The 22,565-nt window shown below is 40.7% G+C and overlaps 1 protein-coding gene and 1 non-coding gene across 5 annotated transcripts in view; both read right to left on the reverse strand.

The window, feature by feature from the left end:
* Window positions 1-22,565, reverse strand: part of CAST (calpastatin) — a 128,341-nt gene that overhangs the window by 46,757 nt on the left and 59,019 nt on the right. For 3 of the 4 annotated variants that reach the window (XM_012811346.2, XM_012811345.2, XM_012811348.2), the window contains 8 exons: window positions 14,156-14,215; window positions 11,311-11,349; window positions 9,860-9,916; window positions 9,291-9,404; window positions 7,713-7,796; window positions 3,986-4,054; window positions 2,894-2,992; window positions 560-640 (listed from right to left, as the gene is read on the reverse strand). In XM_012811346.2, the coding sequence (XP_012666800.1) occupies window positions 560-640; window positions 2,894-2,992; window positions 3,986-4,054; window positions 7,713-7,796; window positions 9,291-9,404; window positions 9,860-9,916; window positions 11,311-11,349; window positions 14,156-14,215 (603 nt within the window). The remainder of the gene's footprint in view (window positions 1-559; window positions 641-2,893; window positions 2,993-3,985; window positions 4,055-7,712; window positions 7,797-9,290; window positions 9,405-9,859; window positions 9,917-11,310; window positions 11,350-14,155; window positions 14,216-22,565) is intronic. The other variant, XM_012811347.2, reaches the window with a different exon arrangement.
* Window positions 1,762-1,864, reverse strand: LOC111728400. Its single transcript, XR_002775710.1, has one exon. It is a non-coding gene; the product is annotated as a U6 spliceosomal RNA (small nuclear RNA).

The raw sequence follows: 22,565 nt of genomic DNA on the forward strand, positions 1-22,565 counted from the left end.
AGGAGTTGGAGGTTGCTGTGAGCTGTAATGCCACGGCACTCTACCCAGGGTGACAGCTTGAGGCTCTGTCTCAAAAAAAAAAAAAAAAAAAAAAAAGAAATTAACTAAATTATTTTCAAAAGAAGTTCAAAGCTCAGTAAGTATATTCTTTTTTTCTTTTTTAGTCTTCTTTTTAATCAACTTAAGTGTTGGTTGGAAAACATTAGCATTGAGGGAAGATGATGTGAAGACAACAGGGAGAAGACGTCCATGGACAAGGAAGCAGAGAGGCCTGGAAGAGACTCTTCTCCCCCTGCCCTCAGGAGGAGCAAGCCTGCTGACCTGAGTCTCACCTGCCAGCCTCCAGAACTTTGAGACAATAAATTTCTGTCATTTAAACCACCCAATCTGTGGTACTTTGTTACCCCAGCACCAGCAGTCAGTTTTACACTGAGTTTTACAGTGATAGTTTGATTTGCCCCATTATATTTTTAAACATAAAAATTTGTGAGGATATTGATATGAAATTATAGACTAAAAAGGAAACCATGAAATAAAAGTAAATGAATATTTAACTTACAGCCAAAAGTTCCCTATATTTTGGAGGAATTGTGACTTCTCTTTTACCTAATCCCTCTATGTAGGCGGAACTCATTGGATCCTGGAAGAAAATCACACATGTAAGGATATTATGTAACTAATTAGCTGAGAATATTATACGCATATACTAAAACCAAAGTACTATTCCACTATCAATTTATGGAACCAGTGAAATGAAATCAAGAGTTAGCTAATTAATGGAATCATAATACTATTCTGAAGTTCTGCAGGAATTTAATTGGCTCAATTCACATGTAATGCTAGAAAATGTATAGAGTATTAAAGTTGATTCCCATATTAAAGATGCATTTGTTTTCAAATGTTTTCATCATCTAATGTTTCCAGTACATACAAAGGTAGAGTTAATAGTGTAATAAATTTTTTTATAACCCCATACTCAACTCCATCAGATCTATAGTTATTTCTTATGTAATTTCTAAGAAAACAAAATCACAGTGTGGATTCTCCTGCATAGCTCTCTCTATTCAGATTGCCTTTCCTTGTTACCCAGAAAGGGCTACCATCCTGAACTTTGTCCTAGCCATTCATTTAAAGGTGAGCATATTTTTATGTAGGTATTCATAAACAATGTCCTACATTACTTTGCGTATCTTTCTTCTTTTTTTTTTTTTTGAGACAAAGTCTCACTCTGTTGCCCTGGGTAGAGTGCTGTGGCCTCATAGCTCATAGCAACTTCAAACTCCTAGGCTCAAGCCATCCTCTTGCTTCAGTTTCCCAAGCAGCTGGGACTACCACAACACCCAACTAATTTTTCTAATGTTAGTAGAGGTGGGGTCTTGCTCTTGCTCAGGCTTGTCTCAAACTCCTGAGCTCAAGCAATCCACATGCCTTGACCTCCCAGAGTGCTGGGATTACAGGTATGAGCCACTGTGCCCAGCCATTTCAGCAATTCTTGTAACTCTTTGTACACAAGGGTAGGACTCCCTCCTGGTCAGGGAGGACTTCCTGGGTGAAGGTGATGCTCATCTTTAACACCCACCAGAGTTGTCAGATTTTTACAGTTTAGTTAATCTGATAAGTGCTAAGTGGTGTTTCTCCATGTTTTAATGTCATTTTCCTAATTACCAGGGAGAATTTCATCTCACGTGTTTATTGGCTAATCAAGTTTTCTCCTAACTTTCTTTTGGGTTGTCCTTTTCTCAATGCTCTTTTTTTCTTTTTTTTAATATGGAACGCTTCATGAATTTGCGTGTCATCCTTGAGCAGGGGCCATGCTAATCTTCTCCGTATTGTTCCAATTTTAGTATATGTGCTGCTGAAGCAAGCCCTCTCAAAGCTTTTTATTCTTTATAAATTCTAGAATCAAAACCTTTTCACCTGGTCTATGACATGTCTTTCTTTTTTTTTTTGAGACAAAGTCTCATTATGTCTACCAGTATGTGTAATTGGTAGAGGACCTTGGCATCACAGCTCACAGCAACCTCAAACTCTTGAGCCTAAGTAATTCTCTTGCCTCAGCCTCCCACGTAGCTGGGACTACGAGAGCCCACCACAATGCACAGCTATTTTTTTGTTGTAGTTGTCATTGTTTTTGTCAGGCCCGGGCCAGGTTCAAACCTGCCAGCCCCAGGGTAGGTGGCTGGTGCTCTAGCTGACATGTCTTTTTTTAAATAAATAACAAGGAACATAAAATTTTCTTGCTTTTCAGGAATTATAAATAGAGATTAATTAAAGGTAGTAAATATTGACAAAACAAAATAAGTTCAAAACCACTGGACTTAAATCTTGAAGACAGAAAATAAGATCTAATTGGCTATATCCCAGTGCTAATATTTGTACAATCAATAAATATTTGCTGGCTCGGCACCTGTGGCTCAAGTGGCTAAGGTGCCAGCCACATACACCTAAGGTGGCGGGTTCGAATCCAGCCCAGACCTGCCAAACAACAATGATGGCTGCAACCAAAAAATAGCCAGGCATTGGGGCAGGTGCCTGTGGTCCCAGCTACTTGGGAGGCTGGGGCAGGAGACTCGCCTGAGCCCAGGAGTTTGAGGTTGCTGTGAGCTGTGATGCCACGGCACTCTACCAAGGGGGGATAGCTTGAGGTTCTGTCTCAAAAAAAATAAAAAATAAAAATAAATAAATAAATATCTGCTGATCCCAAGTAATAGAACAGCTATCATAGGACATACCATCTCCACCTCCAACACTAATTTTTAGTTGCTGTGTCAATACTGACATCATCCTGTTTCTACCCAGTGTCAGAGCACCAGGAGCCCTCATACTCCTGACCACGAGCTCCCTGCTCTCCTGCCTACTGAGCACGAACGCCACAGATACTGAGATCACACACTGAAACTTCTGGTCCGGTATAAGTTGGACTGTCTTCCTTAGTTTCTTCAGGTTCTCCCAATGTGTCTATTAAGTCGTCCAAAGCAGCGTCCAGGCCTGACTGAAGACAAAGAGCAGATATTGAATGTCACTTTTTAAACACACTCCACTTTTGGTGTTTTGACTACAAAAAAATTATTCCACATAGAAAACCACCAAACACCAGAAGTTCTTCAAATACCAAAATAGTTAAGAGCTAATCTCAAACAGACCTTATTACTTAAGTCCCAGAGGACAAATTCAGGTAAGAATCACAATTTCAACAAGTCTAAAGGCATTAACTACATGAACAAATGTTATGTGTTCATTAAAGCTGCCAATCCAATGTACTGACAATTAAAAAAAAAGAAAAGACCCCAAAATATAAAGAATTGTGAGTTTGTTGCTCTAAGCAATAGGAGATATGCTTGGTATCCATATCTATTGCTTATACGTAGTGTTCCATAGCTTTATACAAAGAAACCCAATGAAATCTCTGCATAGTTGCTTGCCCAAAGATATTTGCAAAACAGAAATTTTCTGAGACATTAAATGTATAAAAATTAACAGTTTTTTGTGTTAATATGGGCTTAAATAAATATGACAAATGGAAGAGGGCCTCCATCCTATTTTTTGAAGGTAAGAATGATCCACTATGAACAATAACCTGCACCCACAGAGGAAACCACGTTAGGACTTCTCTGAGCAGAGGTATCTATTTATAATTAGATCTATTATAATAGTGTGGTTCGACTCTTTGGAATTTCAGGATAAAGAACTATCTGATGTTTCTTAGCAGTACCTCTTGTTAAAGAAGGTGTATTTGCAGGAGAGAAAGTGGAATGTAAACTCCATGGGATGAAACTGGAGTTTTCAAAATAGAGGAGTATAATATAAAATCTTACAAACTTATGTGTAAAAACCACACTTTCAACCCAATCATACTAGTTTGAAATAATAATTCATTAAAATGGTCCTTTAAGTTACCCTCCTTCCAACATTTGCCCACAAAAAAATCAGTTTATGATAAACATAGGGCATGTAGGTGAATACAATTACACTGCTCTCCTCCTACCTTTCCAGATGGTTTATCCAGTTTGGATTCAACTGGTACAGCTGGAGATAATGGTTTCTCTTCTTTTTTCTGGTGGGAGGTGGGGGAAAAAAAAAAAAGAAAACTCCTTCTCACATGCCTTTATAGAACTCAAGGTCATGATATTACATATTTTAAAATGAATTCACTATAATTAACAGCACCGATCGCACACTAAACGCCTGCCCTATACTGAATACTGGGCTGTATGTTTTCTATCATTTTGAGAAACAACTTAATATTCACCTTATTTAGAGAGATTAAGTAACTTTCCTCAGGTTGTCCAGCAAGGAACACAACCAAGATTTGAACCCAGGACCGTCTGCCTCTTTGTTATTCTTTTACAGGGCCCACAGCCAGTCTTTGCAAAATCCATGAGTTCCTTCTGAAGGCTGCCACTTCCAGCTGTGGCCCTCCAGTGTCTGCCCTGCTGCACACCCAGACTTCCATAACCCTGCTTTGGCATCTCATCACTCACTGTCCTTAGTTTTCCTAAAACAAGTTTATCCCTCACAGAGCCAGATGCTCTGCCAAAGAAATCCATATCCTTCCAATCTGCAATTCCCAAGTCTGTGTTCAGACGTAATCTCTGGAGCTTGACTCCCCCCATAACTCATCTCTCCCAGCTGTCAGCCCTAGCACCATGCCTGACCCTGCTCTGTGTCTATGCCCTTTGTCTTCCGCCACCTCTAGTGTCCATTCTTGACCTCCAGCTTCACACATCCCTCATGTTTCTGCCCTACGCTGGCCATCCTACCTCTAGGCCCAAGGGTCAAACTTTCAGGGATTGGCAGGAAATAATATGGAAAGTTGTTAGATTTAATCCACAGTGGACCATATTCCATTTGAAGGTGCCCAATTTCTGGCAGCAAAGTGCAGGAAGGGCACAGGCTCTGACTGGATATACTCCCCTGTCAAGACAGGTGTGGCTGCTGGAGACACTGGCAAATTACTTCCTAGAGAAAATGACTGTACCTACCTCAGGGATTGGGAGGATTAGATAAATCTACGTGAAGTATGAAAACCAGTTTAGCACTTGCTAAGCACTATGTAAGTACTTGTATATATAATAATTAAGCTCTAAATAAGTGATTGCTGGAATCATAATACTAAAAATACCATGGGGACTGCAGGGTGTGACCCTCAGTCTGGGCAAGGGAAACACTTCCATGATTCAACCACCACCTCAAGCAGATAGTGACTCATATTCTCTGCCCCACCTCCCTCCTCCTTCCTCCTCTCTCAGAGTCTCTCTTTCTCTGCCCTCTTTCTATCCTCTCACCCCTTTCTTTCTTTAACTCCTTCCCCCCCTCCTGTCTGTCTCCATTCCTTAGTATTTATACTCCAAAAAAATATTTTAACTGCCTTGTGACACAGCTTTCTTTGAACATTTCACTTAAATTCAGCCAGCGTACAATCAGACATCAATCTCTCTCCCCAAACAATCTCTCTTCTGACTTCTGTCCACCTGTCAGTTTTACCCAACGGATTGCGAGGTGCCCAGCTCACAAGTTAAGGAGGCACTCACCCTCAGGAGTCAACCCTGCACTTGCACAGACCGGAAGGTGAGCACCTCCTTAAATGTTGTGCCCTTGGGGCCTCCCCTGCCTTACCTAAGGTTTACCAACCTACTTCAATCAGATTTGGAAGCCTAGGTTATCTTAGACCTCACTTTGCCTTTGCCCATTTCAGCCAATCACTTCCTGAAATCAGAGGATTTCAACTATGCAATGACTCTTGTATATCTCACCATTTTCTTATTCAGTCACAACTCTAACTTAGGCTAAAGTATCACTCACCAGAAATACTGAAACAGTACAATCTAGACAACCTTCCACCGTCTTATCGCTATTCATCCCACCTCCCATAGTCCTATAATCCTTCTGCAGCTTGGTTTCAACCAAACCACTGCCTCTGTTCTGTGATGGCTATCCACTGTCAGCTGAATCACTACACGTATAAACTCACCTTACCCTTCTTCACATTATCACATAACCTGTCTTTCTGCTCTTACCACCCCACCCACTCTGTGCTGCACCTATACTGGAATGTACTTTGTGCCCAGAACAAATTCTTTTTTTGTTTGTTTGTTTGTTGTTGTTTGAGACATAGTCTCACTCTGTCGCCCGGGGTCGAGTGCCACAGAGTCATCATAACCCATAGCAACCTCAAACTCTTGGGCTTAAGCAATCCTCTTGCCTCAGCCTCCTGAGAAGCTGGGACTACAGGCACCTGCCACTACACCTAGCTAGTTTCTCTGTTTTTAGTAGAGACAGGGTCTTCTTGCTCTTGCTCAGGCTGGTCTTGAACTCCTGAGCTCAAGTGATCTAGCCACCTCAGCCTCCCAGAGTGCCAGGATTATAGGTGTAAGCCACTGTGCCTGGTCTCCCAGAACATATCTGATACTTCTCAACACCATGATGTATTAGTGAGCCTGCAATACCAGTTCTCCATCCAGGCCTAACTCAAATCCCATCTACCTTTCAAAGCCTTTGTAGATTCCCTGAAATCACACAGAATACCTCCATTTTCACCAAACTGCTCCCCATGGGGGTTTTCCTTAATCTGCCTTGTGCTATAGTCAGCTGTCTTCTCTCCACCCCTCACTGCCAACCTGCAGCTAGCATGTCCTACAGAGTCAACCACTGTCTTCTGAACATGCTATATATTGAAGCAAGAAGGCAGGTCTGATCACTCCATTTAATGGAGAAGAATCAGAAACAAAAAAAGTGAAATGACGTGCACCAAGTTCCAACACAAGTCAAGGCACAACAGAATTCTATACATAAGCCACTGCTAGACTTCAACTCCTGGGCTCAAGAGATCCTCCGGCCTCAAGTTTCTCCTAATTTTATTATTTAGTTTTTACTAATAATATTGGCCAATTTATACCTAGCACAAAATGTAAAACTTTGTTTGCATTTAAAAATATATTCTAATATATCCAATCCTTGGCCTTAAATCTATCCATTTTCTAACCATTTCATTTACGTAGTCCCCATCAGCACAAATGAGTAATAAGTGTTCCTGGGGGTGAGGGCAGGAGTCTCAAGACAGTGTACAAGTGATCTGCTACAAGAAAAAAGAATGAAGTTGGGTATTTTCAATTAGAAGTTTCTGAACACCCTTGAGAAAAACCCTCTAGAAAAAAAAATAGAAGTTTTTATAAATTTTGCCTTTACTCCATAGGAGTTTTCTTCTAAAATTCAAGGAAAAATATTTCAGAAAGATGTGCCATATTTTACCCTCTGGCTTTCTTTATCATACAGCCTTTAGGGAGATATTCTTCCCATTTTTAGAAGCAGGCATATAAATAGTTAATACTACATTTTAAAATTTTCATTTCCATCTTGTCATTGGTGCTCCAGCTACTGATTGAAATGCTCGTGAAAATGTTATTTTCTTTATTTCATAGCTATAAAGCTGGAAGACAGGGTCTGAATCAACTCCCAAATTAATTTCCTCAGTCCTGACACCAGGCTTTATTTATGGCAGGTACACCTTAACCATTTATTGGATATATGAATTTTAAAATCATTGTTGGTATCTCTTGTTCAATTTATATCCCTTAAACGCACACTCTTTTTATGAAAGTTCACATATGAACAGGATTCAGTTTAATCAACTGACAGGTTACCTGAGTGTGTGCTTCTTGTAAGGTAAATGTGGCCAGCCCAGAGGCCCGTGCCTGTCTGCCTCGTGTGCTCACCTTGTCACCAGGTCTGCCCGATGCTGCAGCTACACCAGCAGCAACACTCTCTCCACCAGCAGAAATTGTGTCTTGTGGTTTGGTCTAAGAGTGAGGATGAAAGATTGACAGGACTAGGTCACAATGAACATCCCGTGATCACGCTTTTCAAACATGAAAAGCGTGGCCCCATGAGCGCAGCAGTGAAGTGGCGTGTAACACGGGCAGTGCCGTGCCAGGCACCTTATGAGGCTGGACTCCAGGGCCTATGGAGTTCACGCAGTTAACACAAGCAGGAGATTGGGCCTGGCAGGGGCCACAGTAAGCTGCAGCATATGAGCTGGGTGTAATGGCTGTTGGCCACTGTTACTGTAGGAGCCCACTGTGGTTCAAGAGTCTGATTTGTCAAGAGAAGCTAGAAATTAGGACTTTATGTAATTTAATCCGACTTTAATTGCTAGTAATTAAAAATAATTTTTTTATCCAGAAATAATTCCAGAGATGCAAGCACATATATTTATTGCTTTATATTCAAAGACATTACAGGAGACTGCTGTCTCCTCCCCCCAATCAGAGCTCTGAGCTGTCTTTACATATCAACACATCTATCCAGATCTCATTTTTTAAAAACGATGATACAGATGTCTTACATACACTTTATTTAACCTGCACTTTTTTATGGTGAACATTTAGGATATTTCCATCAATAGTGCTCAGCTCTTACAAGGGTTTTTCTATTACATTTTTTTTTTACCACTACAAAATGTGTATGTATTTCTTTATGTATATATTCTTACACTATTAAATTGAAAGCTTTATCCTTGCTTTCCAACAGAAGAATGGGGTCAAGGTAGTGAACAGAGCTGCCAGATTCCTTACACCTATAGTGAATAATAGTCTTTTAGCTTATGTTTACTCTCCCACTCTCTGCCCATTTTTTTCCTTCATATATTTTTAAAAATAATCTTTAACAACATTGTAAGCCAAACAAAATACATGTGGTAACACTTAACTGGTGGGTCACAAATTTGGGATCTCTGATATAAAATACATTGTAAAGCAAACCTAGTTATTATCTTCTAAGTTCACTCAATGAAAAAGTTCTTCTCATAGAAGTTAATTCTTCTAAAAGCTGGCTGTTATTAATTACATAATTACAAAATAAATTTCTGATTTTTGGCTGTACAAGTTCATCCCTTCTACAATACTCTAAGAAAAACGCTTTAAGACTTTCATTTAAAGAACCAGATAGCATAGGGTATCTGTGTCTCCCTACCCCAGGCATGAAGGTGACCAAAGGCAACCTCAGTCCAAAACGTCCTGTCTGGGAGAGGCCAGAGCCTGCTGTCCTGCTGGGCAGTGGAGTAGGGCTACACAGTGTATTCACTAAATCCATCTGATGCCCTTCTCAGGCCCTCTGTAACCCCAAGTTTCCACAACAGTCTTTGCAAAACCAATAGCACCAAACATTACAATACAAAAATCTATGCAGCACAGCTCCAAACACTCCAAAACACTACATACTTCTGTGTGAACAGAGGAGCTGTATCTCATCACCCAGCTGATACTGGTGTTTTCCTATCAACCTGCTTTACTTACCTTTTGTTCCATTGGTTTCTCTGATGGCACCTGTTCGCTTGATCTGGAAACTGCTCTTTCACTACGAGCATGTTTACTTCCTTTGTCTGAGGCATGCTTGGGCAGGCTTTTTGGCTAAAAGCACACACACATACAATGAGATTAACAAGATGGTAGTTTTTCTACCCAGGGGGACAGCTTGAGGCTCTGTCTCAAAAAAAAAAAAAAAAACAAAAACAAGATGGTAGTTTTAAACACTGATACTTTTCTCTATAGAATAAAAATTGTTCATAACAGGTGTGCTGTTTGTAGTTTTAAGTTATGCAAATTTGAATTAATTTGATGTACATGTGATAGAATTTCACTATAGGTCAAAGGCACAGAATTTGAAATAGTGCAAACTCTTCCCCCTGAATTCAGCAAGAATCTAGAGTAAATTATAAACATTGCTATTGCCACATGATGGCACCATTTAGCTGAACAAACAATTAACCAGCTATCCACTGTCAGGATGAGTCTTGAATGACAGGAGTTTCAGTATGCCTCACAGAAAGATGTGATCGTATCAAGTCCTAAGGATAATCACTTACCTCTGTGTGTTTTTCTGGCTTTCCTTCTTGGGATTTCTTCTCAGGAACCACAGAGGGCTGTCAATTTCAAAAGGTTAAAATTCAATAACATTGCAATATACTATTTTGATATTTCTAAATGGGCTGAAGAATAAAATTCCCATTAAAACATTTTGCCTTTCTCAGGAATAGGCCACTTGGGCCCAAGTCTTTGGAGTCAGAGACATAGATATGAGCCAGTAACAGTAACAGCCAGTAACTATCTAGTCAACAGTAACCCTACCAACAGTCTCCAATAATGTTGACTATCAGAAGAATAATGAAAACTTAGTATTTCACCTAAATGATGTTTTAACATGTGTATCTCTAAATTACTGGCTGTTTTCCACAATTCACACAGATAAACTGGGAACTGCAAATCTATCTACAGAGAGATCATATGATGAATGTGACCACTGGGGTTGGTGACAGGGGATCCTACTTGAGACAGTAGTTTTTTAAAAAATCTTTCCTGGGAAATAAAGAACACTGTATCTTCTTCAATATAATGATTTTGCAGTTTTTTGTTACCACAGGGAAGTTATTATCACCAGACATCCAATTCTCTTGAGATGCGGTAGATCATCCAAAGCATTTAAATGTGGAATGAAGACAATTTCCACCTAGCCGCTAGATTCTTCACTCTCCAGTTACTATTCGACTGCCATCCTCAAGAGCCCCCAAAAGGCCTTACAAAAAATCGGATCAGCCTCACCTTTTCACCCTCACCTGCACTTCATGACACAGGCCCAAAGCACCACTGTGCTTTTCCACAGGAAACCCTGTGGTCTTATCTGAGTATGTGCTTAAGCTCTTAAAAAAATAAATTACAGCACCTTATTGACAAGAAACATTTATGCTGTCACAGATATCCTATGGTACACCTCCATGCTGAGGCAGGAAGACTCTCATTCTGGAAGCTGTGAGTTAGGAAAGCAAGAGAAGTTGGTCTCCTCAGTAACAGATCACTAGCTCCACAACTGAGATGAGATAGTCAAGATGCACTCAGCAGGCTTAGGGAGAGACCCGTCCCTCTGTCATCTGGGTGCTGAGTCCGGTGGAAACCTTACTCTGTGTCTCACTGGAGCTGTGACTGGACGCCCACTGCCCTCTGTCCTTTCTCCTTTGCCCCTATCACTTCATTTTTTAAACAACTGCTTTACCTATAACAAAAATCTAGATTTGAACAAAATGCCTTCTGAAATACATTGTTTTTATCTAGAAAATATTATATATTATTTTAACAATGTATAGATTTGATGTGATACTTTATATGTGCTCTCCACCTACACAACAATATTCAAGTGTGTGGTTCAAAAATAATCAGCTGACCAACCCTGCACTATTCAGTAGCACCAGTGTAGAGAATTGGTCACTTACTCTTATTATTAGAAAGAATCCAAAGAACTCACTAGCAGTTTTAAAGCATTTACCTTAGTTGATTGTGACTTCTCAGGTTCTGTCTTTACAGCCTAAGTTTGGGGGGTGGGGGGGAGAAAAGAAAGGAAGAAAGAAGGAAAATGGACACAGTTTACAAAGACTATCATAGATTTTCATCAACTAAAGAAGCTCAAAAGAAATGGTTTTGATGTAATTATAAATTTAATTATAAATTTATTACACTTTACTTGGACTTGTAACTCCAGATAAACCCTTAAGCACAATAATTAATGTTCTGCTCTTACTATTCAGATAGCAATTTATATCTTTCTCTGGCTATGTGTATCAAAGACATGTTAAAAAAACAAGATTTATATTATAGCTAATACGTAACATACGATGACCCTCATCCTTCAAATATGTTTTAAAACCATTAGTATTATATATTTTTTCCTTTTCAATTTCTTTTCTTTTTTTCAAATTAATGAGGTACAAATTTTTACGCTATATTGTTTTCAATTCTAGGGTAAAGTTCAAGTTGTAGTTGTCTTTTCAATTTCTTTTTTTTTTTTTTTTAATTTCAGGTTAAGGTGAGGGTACAAACCACCAGGTCACAATATTTGAATTAGGTAGAGTCCCTCTTATAGTTGTGTCCTGCACTCAAAAGGTGTGCTATACTCCCCTACACTGTGCCCATTAAGCAGGAAAAACCATTAGTATCATATTTTCATCTGTAAAACACCACAGTTTGGCTGACAGTGTAAAAACAATGGGATGGTGACAGAATCAAGGGCACAGGAAGCAGTGAAATGTACTGTCAGTGCCAGAATGTGACTGACAGGCAATTAAGCCTGCGGAGCCCATGGCAGGGCAGAGAGTCACTGAACTCTGTACACTGGAGCGATGAGCACATGCTGAGCAGCTGGGTGACTGGAGCAGACAGAGGCCCAGCACAAGGAACCAGGTCACCTGTTTCTTCCATCTTTTCTTGTTAGGAAGATTTGGTCCTTCCATCTGTTTGCAGATTAGAATGGCCGAATATAAGAGAAAAGCCCCAAGTGTAATTTTATTTTATCTGACAAATAAGTAACATGCATAAAAAAGGTTAAAATAACTATTCCAAAATCCATTCTATTAATTTTTTATCTACTTGATGCACATATGTATATATGTATATACACATGCACACATTCACACAGGGTAGACATAAAGTTTCTGCATAATTTATAATGTAAATACATGTATGTAAAAATACACATACATATGAAACTCCAGGAAGTTGTAGGCACTTACACTTTAAGGTCTCAAGCAAATATTTCAGTTTGGGTTTACATTTTTTCAGTAAAGATTTCCACTGATAATTTTAATTTGATTGCTTTCCTTTCTTTCTCTGTATAAAGGCTATATGAGTAATATTTTTCCCACCTATATTTCCAATGGTTGGTCATAATCAAATATTTAGAGGGGCTATAAGTTTTTCTGAAATTCTATCAACATGACATTTTAAAAATTTTTGTAAATATTTAGTGCATGGATTTTTACTGGGCACGTCACAGCTCTGTATGCAGAGATCTAATTTAAAGTTCTAAGAACGCTTCTGAAGAATAGGTTGTAATTTAGAACCATTAGTGTGATATTTTACTCAGTTCTACCCAATGAAAGGCTACCTGTGTAAAAGAAGATAATTCCTTATGTACACGCATACATTTTTGATATAGGGAAGATATGAAATCAGAATTAAATTTGATTAAACATTTTATGAACTTTTCAAAGATATTACAAATTAGGCCTAATGCTTTCTGCCATTTCACCTCCTTTTATCTGCTTGGTGTTATCAGCACAAACTTCTATATTTGTTTTACTATCTAAAGAAGCTAAAGTCAAATACTCTCTTAGTTTATCTTGTTTTATGCTTCAGTAATGACGATGCATACTTTCTTCACATAATGACTGCTTGTTATGCCAACACACTTACTATTTTGGGAAAGAAAGAAAATTCATAATTGAAGAAGTGTTCTTTTTAAAAATTTAAATTTTACACCCTTGCTAATGAATTTCTGTTTATGATATTATTCATTTTTGAGTTTATGCAATTTATTAAATGATTAACAAGGAAAATAAGGCAACTGCTATTGTGGTGATCTGAATCTATTAATAGCATTCCATCTGTAAGTTGGCAATACAAATTTTTGCATGAGAGAACGCTACACTACAATTAAGGATGTATTCTCACAGACAAAAGCAGCTTGCTCAATCAGTAATTGCTCAATTTATTCTTGGTAGTGGAGGCACCGAACATTATAACGACAGCCATAATAACTAATGTGTATCAATCACCTCTTAGGTACCAGGGACTGTTCTAAGCTCTATGTCCTTCAATTCACTTAGTCCTCACAACAACTCTACAATGCTGTTTGAGGTAAATATCAGAAGAAAAGTTCAGTTTCCAGAGACCCCCATAAATGAGGAAGAGCATGTTGACTTCCATAGCTTAAACTTTCTCAGACACAACTCATTTGTCAACAAGTAGTCTACATTTGTTTTGCTTTATAATATGTTCAACTGAAAGCAGTGTTCGGCTCGGCGTCTGTGGCTCAACCGGCTAAGGCGCCAGCCATGTACACCCAAGGTGGCGGGTTCGAATCCAGCTCGGGCCCACCAAACAACAATGACGGCTGCAACCAAAAAATAGCCAGGCGTTGTGGCGGGCGCCTGTGGTCCCAGCTACTTGGGAGGCGGAGGCAGGAGACTCGCTTGAGCCCAGGAGTTGGAGGTTGCTGTGAGCTGAGATGCCACGGCACTCTACCGAGGCGGACAGCTTGAGGCTCCTGTCTCAAAAAAAAAAAAAGAAAAAGAAAGCAGTGTTCATCCAAGTTGACCCGTGAAGGTTCTTCATACCTTAGTTTCTGTGGGATTCATACTAGAAAACTTGCTCGGTGCACCCAAGGAAGCTGATACCTAGAAAGGAAATAAATAGAAAGTCTGATCCCAGGTGTATGTAACCTCCCATCTGCGTTGCCCCACACTGCCCTAGCCTTCTCGCCCTGGTTTTATCTAGTCAGAACACCACATCCACACCGCCACCCCTGTTGCCCCAATTGCCCCAGTGGTAAAAAGTCTTTGAAACCAGATCAATTGACTTCAAATTTTAGGTCTGCTATCTACTAAATAATTTTGGGAAAGATACTTATATTTCATGATCTCCAGTTTCCGATCCTTAATTTTTCTTACTTTCTGAGTTTATTATAACGATTACTGCCTGGTATATTTGCTGTTCATTATTTTCAGAAAGAACATGGACTTTGAAACTCAACAGAATTTTGTTCAAATCCCAGCTCTGCCAATTAGCTCTCTAACCTTGAGCCTTAGTTTTCCAGGTATATAAAACAGACCAATATGGCCAGGCATGGTGATATACACCTGTAATTCCTAGCACTTTGGGAGGTCAAGGTTGGGGAGAGATTGCTTAAGCTAAGAAGTTTGAGAACAGCCTGAGCAAGAGTGAGACCACATTTCTCCTAAAAACAGAAAAACTAGCCGGGCACTGTGGCAGGCACCTGTAGTCCCAGCTGCTCAGGAGGCTGAGGCAAGAGGATTGTTTGAACCGGGAGTTTGATGTTGCTATGAGGTAGGCTGAGGCCATGGTACTTTACCCAGGACACCAAGTAAGACTCTGTCTCAAAAAATAAATAAATAGATAAACAAAATAAAACAGACCAATAAGATCTATTTTGCAGAGATAATGTGTGTAAAATATCTGGCACATTGTTGGTGCCTTTGTAATATATTATGTAAGAGGAACAAGGACATAGTTCCAGGAAATAGACTCTGGTAGGTGGGAACTGCCTTTCGTATCATGTAAGGAAGAGATAGTGGGAGACAAGGTTGCAGAGGGAATTTTTGCTACATTATCCCGTCCCATGTAGGCTCTTTCTCAGAGGGCAAAAGGTGATAAATGGTAACTAAAGTACTTAATAAACACCCTTCCCAGAGATGCCTGGAGGTGGCAGAATCAGCTCCTGCAATCTAATCACCTGAGCAGCTGGACGGGCTTGTCAATACTTTCATGGTATTGAGTACTAGGCTAGTACTTAACTTCTATTGCACTGGTTAATATTAAATAGTTATTATCTCTGCAAATTCCAGTTCAGACTCCTTAACATTTGAATGGCTCTACAGCCATTATCCATCAGGCTCTAGAGCCAAGGGATTCCATCTGGCATGAGGTGCCTTCTTTAGCAATCGCTGACAGTAAACAGCCACTGCCCGTCAAAAACACCCAGGGAAGCCTCTAATGTGGTCTTCACTCTCCCTACTGCCTGGCCCTCACCCACTTCAGAAGCCAAGCTGCAGGGACGCACAAGCCCATCTCTGCTTCTCTCTAACCTGCCCCTATGTCTAGCACACGACCGCTCAAGGTGAGTGACTGAAACATGCTGCTTCTGGCCCACAAACAAAAATCACCTTCCCTGCAGACATCAGTTAATGTAGAACATAAGGAAGCTTGTAATTAAATGACCAAAATTTGCAGATGAAAGTCCAAAGATTCAGTGCACTGATTTTTCAAACCTAATCATATGAATTTAACTATCCCATAGCAACCTTAGGCACCAATTGGGTACCCCTCCCGATAAGCCCCCTACAAACCTCTGGTAACTGTAGCAAGGCATAGAACAGTCTCTCTCATATTCTCTGTGGATAAAAAACTAGAAGATGCACCAAGAAAGATTTTCCCCCATCGAATTACGGAAAAATATATGAATATCCAGTTTTTCCTTGAGAGTATTTAAAAATTTATTGTGATAAAGTATCCATAGTTCCAGGTGGAAAGTTCCATCTTTCCACAATTAGAATTAGCTATATAAATTTCTGTTCAAACTCAAGAAGTTCCATTTTGCTACGTCCTATTCTGTCAGTGATTCCCCTTAACTGTATAGAACTACCACAGAAACCAAATACTCGGAGTAAACGTGCTTCTTAAGATGAACATCTTTAAGGTAAATATTAACTTATTTTTTAAGCATTTAAATTTATTAAAACATTCATAAAATTACATAGATTTGAGTTGTCCAGTCTTACTCCTTTATTAAATAATACCTTGAAGTGACCCTCAAATTTTAGAACAAAGATTTCTGAAGGCCCACCAAGAGTACAAACAATAGCTATAAATAAGCACGAAGCCAGTTAGAAAGGGAATTCACAGGAAGGCCTTGGACCCTCTTCTTTTCAATATAGATTCTTCTATGACTGTTTTATCCCCTCACTAAGGGACCAAGCCATTTGAAATTAAAATATGAAAGCTGCGGGGTGGAGGCTGTGGCTCAGCTGGTAGGGCACTGGCCCCATATACCAAGGGTGGCGGGTTCAAACTCAGCCCCGGCAAAACTGCAACCAAAAAATAGCCAGGCATTGTGGTGGGCGCCTGTAGTCCTAGTTACTTGGGAGGCTGAGGCAAGACAATCACCTAAACCCAGGAGTTGGAGGTTGCCGTGAGCTGTGTGATGCCATGGCACTGTACAGAGGGCAATAAAGTAAGACTCTGTCTCTAAAAAAAAAAATAACATGAAAGCTGCTTCATGGGGGGATGGAAATAAGAGAAATAAACCCAATGCATTATTGACCCATTCAGCTCTGGCTTACTGTAACTTGCTCATTTTTTTATTCCATCTATAAAGGCTAGCAACTTTCAAAATTTGTTACCTCTGGTGAAACATTTTCATTTTAAATTCTTGTGTACTGTTGAATTTTAAAATGCTCTAAGGGAGGCATGAAGAGAGACCCATGTGACAAAACAAATATGTGAGTGCTAACTTTCAGGACCACATCAAATAGTCTTGCTGTATTATCAAGTAAATAAATCAATACTATAATAGTCAATACTACAATAATAAAAGAGATTAGCTGCAGCCCAGAAAAAAATAACTTAAGCCTGTACTTAATCTTTTCTGGCATTATTCAACAGAATCTCTTTAAATTTATTTACTTGCTCAGTAAAATTTTAGAAGTTCAACAGAGTATATGTTTAGAGCTAGGAGAGGAAGATAATATGGGAAATTGAAAGATGTTGTTTTTAGCTGGGCATTGTGGCAGGCCCATGTAGTCCCAGCTACGTGGGAGGCTGAGGCAAGAGAACCACCTAAGCCCAAGAGTTGGAGGTTACTGTGAGCTGTGACACCACAACACTCTACCAAAGGCAACATAGTGAGATTCTGTCTCAGAAAAAAAAAAAGAAAAAAGAAAATTTTTTCACATATTTTGCAAAGGTCTCCCAAGCCCAGGGTTTTACTATCCTATGCATTCTTGCCAGATGAATCTCTCCCTAAAGGAAAACCAGCCATGACTGGTTCTCACTGTGTTCACTCCATCATGCAGAGGACACTGAAACCCTTTCTCTTGCCTTCAAAGTCTGTCTCCAGTGTCACCTTACCTCGCAGCACAGAACCTCCACACCAAGCAGCCAGTCTCTTCTTGTTTCAAGGTGCATCTCTCTCTTCTCTCCCTGTATATTTTTTGAGGCAAGTGCCACTGGTGGGTATGCTTCTCTCCCCAAATATTCCAATCCTATGCCCTCTTCATGTGTATCTAACTGGCTCCCAGCCCCGGCACGCCCCTGACCAGCACGCACAGAGGAACCACATAACTGCACTGTCAATCAACAGTCTCCTCCAACGGGAAGAATTGTCGTTGGGCACACTCGCCTGCCACCCACTGTCATCACTGCAGATCTCTATCCTGAACTTTTTCATTCTGCAGGGTGTCTAGGGAGGCTGTGTGAGAGGAGAAGAGCCAGGACCAACCTTAACCAACTTGAGAAGCAGAATGGGAGTGCAGGGGGCTATGAGTCCTGTAGGTCCTGGCAGGTGGCCCAGGATGGGAGGGTAAGGGCTTCTATCTTTGGGCTCCTAAATGTCCACTCATCTATTCTGCTGCCACCACCTCTGGCTGATGAGACGGTCAATCCCTCAGCTCCTTACTTCTGTGCCCTTGGCTCTCAGTAGGCTTTCAGCCACCTTCCAGATACTTCTTCCTCTCCATCTAGCCATGCATTGTCCCCTCGACCTCTCCCCTTGCCCCCAGCTGGCTGGGCTCAGAAAGCACACACAGGTGGCACCTGAAGTCTCTCTCCTACTACCGGTGGCACATCCTGTCCTCCCTCCTGCAACAGCACTCGGCCTCCACATGCCTGGACCTGCCTGTGTTTGCTGAGGGCACTAAGAACGTCAGGCTGCTTGTGTGCTCTCCTTCCCCACCCGGGACCCACTGGCACATAAACTGAGTCACTGCCCACTGTCCTCCATGGCTGCCGTGGCCCTGGCAGCCCTTGGTTCTCTCCTCAAATCTCTGACCTATTTTCTCCTGGAAGCCTCTTCCCTGTACTCCGCTCTTCTCTGTGTTCATTCATATACAGTCACAAGCCTCTGCCTTTGTCCCATCGCTCCCATCCCTACATGGGGTCTAGCACTTGTCACTCATGCCAGGAAGACATCAAGGCCCTTCTGACAGTGTGTGTGCCTTGCTTTCCACCCCCACAGCACCCCACCCTCATTTATCTTTCAACTTTCTGTCAATGGCTGACTAATCTTTCTAAAATATATGTGCGGGCAATGCCTGTGCCTCAAAGGAGTAGGGCACCAGCTCCATACGGCAGAGGTGGTGGGTTCAAACCCAGCCCCAGCCAAAAACTACAAAAAAAAAAAAAAAAAAGCAAAATAAATGTGCACCACATTTCCACACTGATAAAATATCAGTGGCTTTCCACTATCTGGACAAAGTCAAATCCCTTCTCCCTGATTTCTACATTCTTCATGATTTCACCTCACCTACTTATTCAATCCTCCTCTTGCCACAGTCCCAGTCCCGACTCCCCACCAGCCAGGTCAACGTCCTTCCCACCTCATGAGCACCTCCTTGGGCAGCAGGACACACTGGGCAGAGCCTGAGCAGGGACTCTGGAATCCAGACTGCCTGGTGGAACCCAGCTGACACTTAATGGGTGTGCAAACTCCAGCTAGTTACTTAACCCCTCTGTGCCTCAGTTTCCTCTTATGTAAAACGTGAATAGTAACACTTCCTACCTGAATTGTTTTGAGAATTGCTTTAAGGTTTTTCTAAGGATAAGTTAATGCACATGAACCAATTATAACAGTGGGAGGCAAGTAGTTAGGTGCTGGGCAAATGCTAGTTATGTTGTCATTGTCATGCTCCTTCCAGACTCTGAGCCTTTCATCAGGTTCCCACCTCCTAGGAAGCCTCTGCCCTGTCCAAGCCCCTCCTTCCCTACCCTTGAAGACTGAGCTCAGGATATGAAACCTGCATCTGCTTTAGCTCTTACTATCTTCCCAGTTCTTATAAATGCTCACACTAGTCACTTGAACACTTAGTCCAGTCCTCTGTGCTGGAGGGGTTACTGAGCTCTTTTCTAAGTGTATGTCACTTGTCATTGATGATCAAGAATCTAATCTTCTTACCAATGAAGCTACAAATTAGAAAGGGGAGGAGCCACTTCTACTCCCCACTGCACCTTCCATGATGCTGAGTGTACAACAACTGAGAGGGGCTCAAAAAAAATCAATGTTGATTCAAATCTTGGCTTCCATTTTCTAACCGTCAATTCAAGTTTATTTAAACAATAAATAAAATATAGTTTTAATACCTGAAGGTCTTTTTTAAAGCTACATTCAAGAACACAGTCAATAAATCAGAAAACTTCAGTTTCAGTGTTGATGGCAGCTTAGTGGCTCTGATGCAGGGGGTGGGGGGGTCAACTGAACCTGTTGGGAGTATCTAATTTCTCTTCCTGGGAATAGCAGCTACTCCACAGGGTTACTATGAGAGTCAAAGTAGATGCCAAATATTGGGACAATTTGGGCAAACCACAAAATAAATACTAAAAATTTTCTAAATTAAGGAAATCAGACAAATCAATAACTAAATTTTATCTTTTAAAATCAGCTCCGCTACTATACAGGAGAAAAAAAAACAAATAATGATCGGGTTCTTATTTAATACCACATCTCAAATAATGAAGGAAACAAAATCACTGGTATAAAAAGAAAAAGAAATACCTTCCCCACAGGAGTTGTTCAACTTAAAAAACCACATAGACACAAAATCCCTCCTTCCTCCTCGTGACACCTGTGACAAACAATGAGTGGCTGATAAGAGACTTTTCTAAGGAAAGCGCTGGCATCCTTTAAACACTGTTTATGGACCCACTGAAATTTTTATATTTTTCTTTCTGTAAATGAAATTTGGATGCCTACTGTTTGTCATGCTGTCACATCACGACATGTATTCTTGTGATGCTTTTAATAATCAAGTGTAAGAATGGAGCTTTTAAAAAGACTGCAATGCAGCCATCTAACAAGTCCAGAGGTGGTAGTGCGAATGAGGCACCCCGAACATTACCTAGGAAAGGTGGGAACTTGCCTGAGCATTCTGTATGTTAGTTACGTATTACAAGGGCAGCAGGATTTCAGCTAAAAATGAAGTGTGGGAGCCCTCTCCCTCTCGGAAGCAGAGCACACAGTGCCCTGGCCTGTGACAAAGCATGTGGGCAGAGCTCACTCAGGCACCAGAATCCTGTCTGGCAACCGCAACAAAGGCAGTGGCCTACCTGGGGATCCCAGTCCCAGAAAGGAAGGTAGCATATCTGGCCACACCCACACACTGAGTATATGATTATGAACTCTGATTACGACCTCCCCCCAAGTGCTTCAAAAAACTCCACAGAAGGCAAGAAGCTGAAGCAACTGCTTCATTCTTGTTGCTTTGCAAACTTCAGTTTTCCAGTGTTTTTCTTGTTTATGTGTTTGTTTGTTTTTCTGGGATAATAATAATTTTATAAGAAGAACAAGCCACACAGCCTAGATTACTTATCAAAGAGTTGAAAAGTAGCTTTTTTTCTAAAGTTGTGTTATGCCTCTAGGGATCCAAAGTTGCTGTTCTTGAAGAAAGAAATAATTCCAACTATGTCTGACCTTTACCTGCCTAAAAGCAAAACACAGAAGACAGAGAAGTCAGAGCCAGAAAAGACAGCCTACTTTCCTCTTGTCCCTCTCTCAGAGGACTGACATAAGCCTGTGAGTAAAGCGATTTCAGCCAAAGAGTATTTAAGTAAAGACTGATGAGGGAGACTGCCCCTAACAGGCGGTGCTGCAGAGCCCTGCCCTTCCTGCAACTCAGTTTCGTCACCTGTCATCTGTCAGCTTTGAGAGTTCTGTGGTTCCACAACTCTAATATTACATGCTACTCTTCAGTGAAGCTTATGTGCCCAAAGACAGAAGTTCCATGGGGAAACAGAGCAGTTAAAAGCACGGGCTCTAATTCCAGCTATGCAACTTCACACAAGCTGCTTAAATCTTTCTGAATCTGAGATTTTTTAATTTGTAAAATGGGCATAAAAATGATGCTTACTTCATAAGACAGTAAGGATTGAGTAAGTATGTGTTTATAAAGTGCTTGGATTGCTGCCTGGCCCTGGTAAGCCAATAAACAGCAGTGCTTTTTATTCCTTTGTTAATAAAAATACCAACAGCCTCAAACATGTCCTTCCTCAGTCTCAGAATGGCAGAGCATGGGACCATGACTTTCAGAAGTTACACATTAATTTTACTTGTCTTTTTTAAGAAAAAAGTGCATTTTAAAAGTGCATTATTTTACATTGGCATTTTCTTTAGATTCAAATGCATGCTGGTTTAGGTCATGTTCCAGATAAAAAAGGCATCTCTTATTGCAGATCAATTCACAATTGCCAAGACGTGATAGCAATGCAAGTGCCCATTAATAAACTGTAACATATGTACACTATGGAATACAATTCAGCCATAAGAAAAGATAGACTTTACACATCTTTTCTATTTACCTGGATGGAGTTCAAATACTCTTCTTAGTAAAGTATCACAAGAATGGAAATGCTAGTATCCAATGTACTCAATACTAATATGAAACTAAAAGAAAACAACTACATGCCCACAAGAGAGAAAAACACAAGTCTATTCAAGTGGGGGGAGGGAAGAGGAAGGAGGAGGATTGGTGAGCTCTTATCTAACAGGCATAGTGTGAGGGTGTTCAGCATAACCCCTGGATGAAGGGCTCAACTTAACTTGAACTTCACCTCAGAAATGCAAACAATGGGCTCGGCGCCTGTGGCTCAAGCGGCTGAGGTGCCAACCACATACACCTAAGGTGGCGGGTTCGAATTCCCAGCCCGGACCCGCCAAACAACGACGGCTGCAACCAAAAAATGGTCAGGCGTTGTGGCGGGCACCTGCAGTCCCAGCTACTTGGGAGGCAGAGGCAGGAGATT

Source organism: Otolemur garnettii, unplaced genomic scaffold (assembly GCF_000181295.1).
Source record: "Otolemur garnettii isolate 467f Iridium unplaced genomic scaffold, OtoGar3 scaffold00154, whole genome shotgun sequence".
Classification (NCBI taxonomy): Eukaryota; Metazoa; Chordata; class Mammalia; order Primates; family Galagidae; genus Otolemur; species Otolemur garnettii.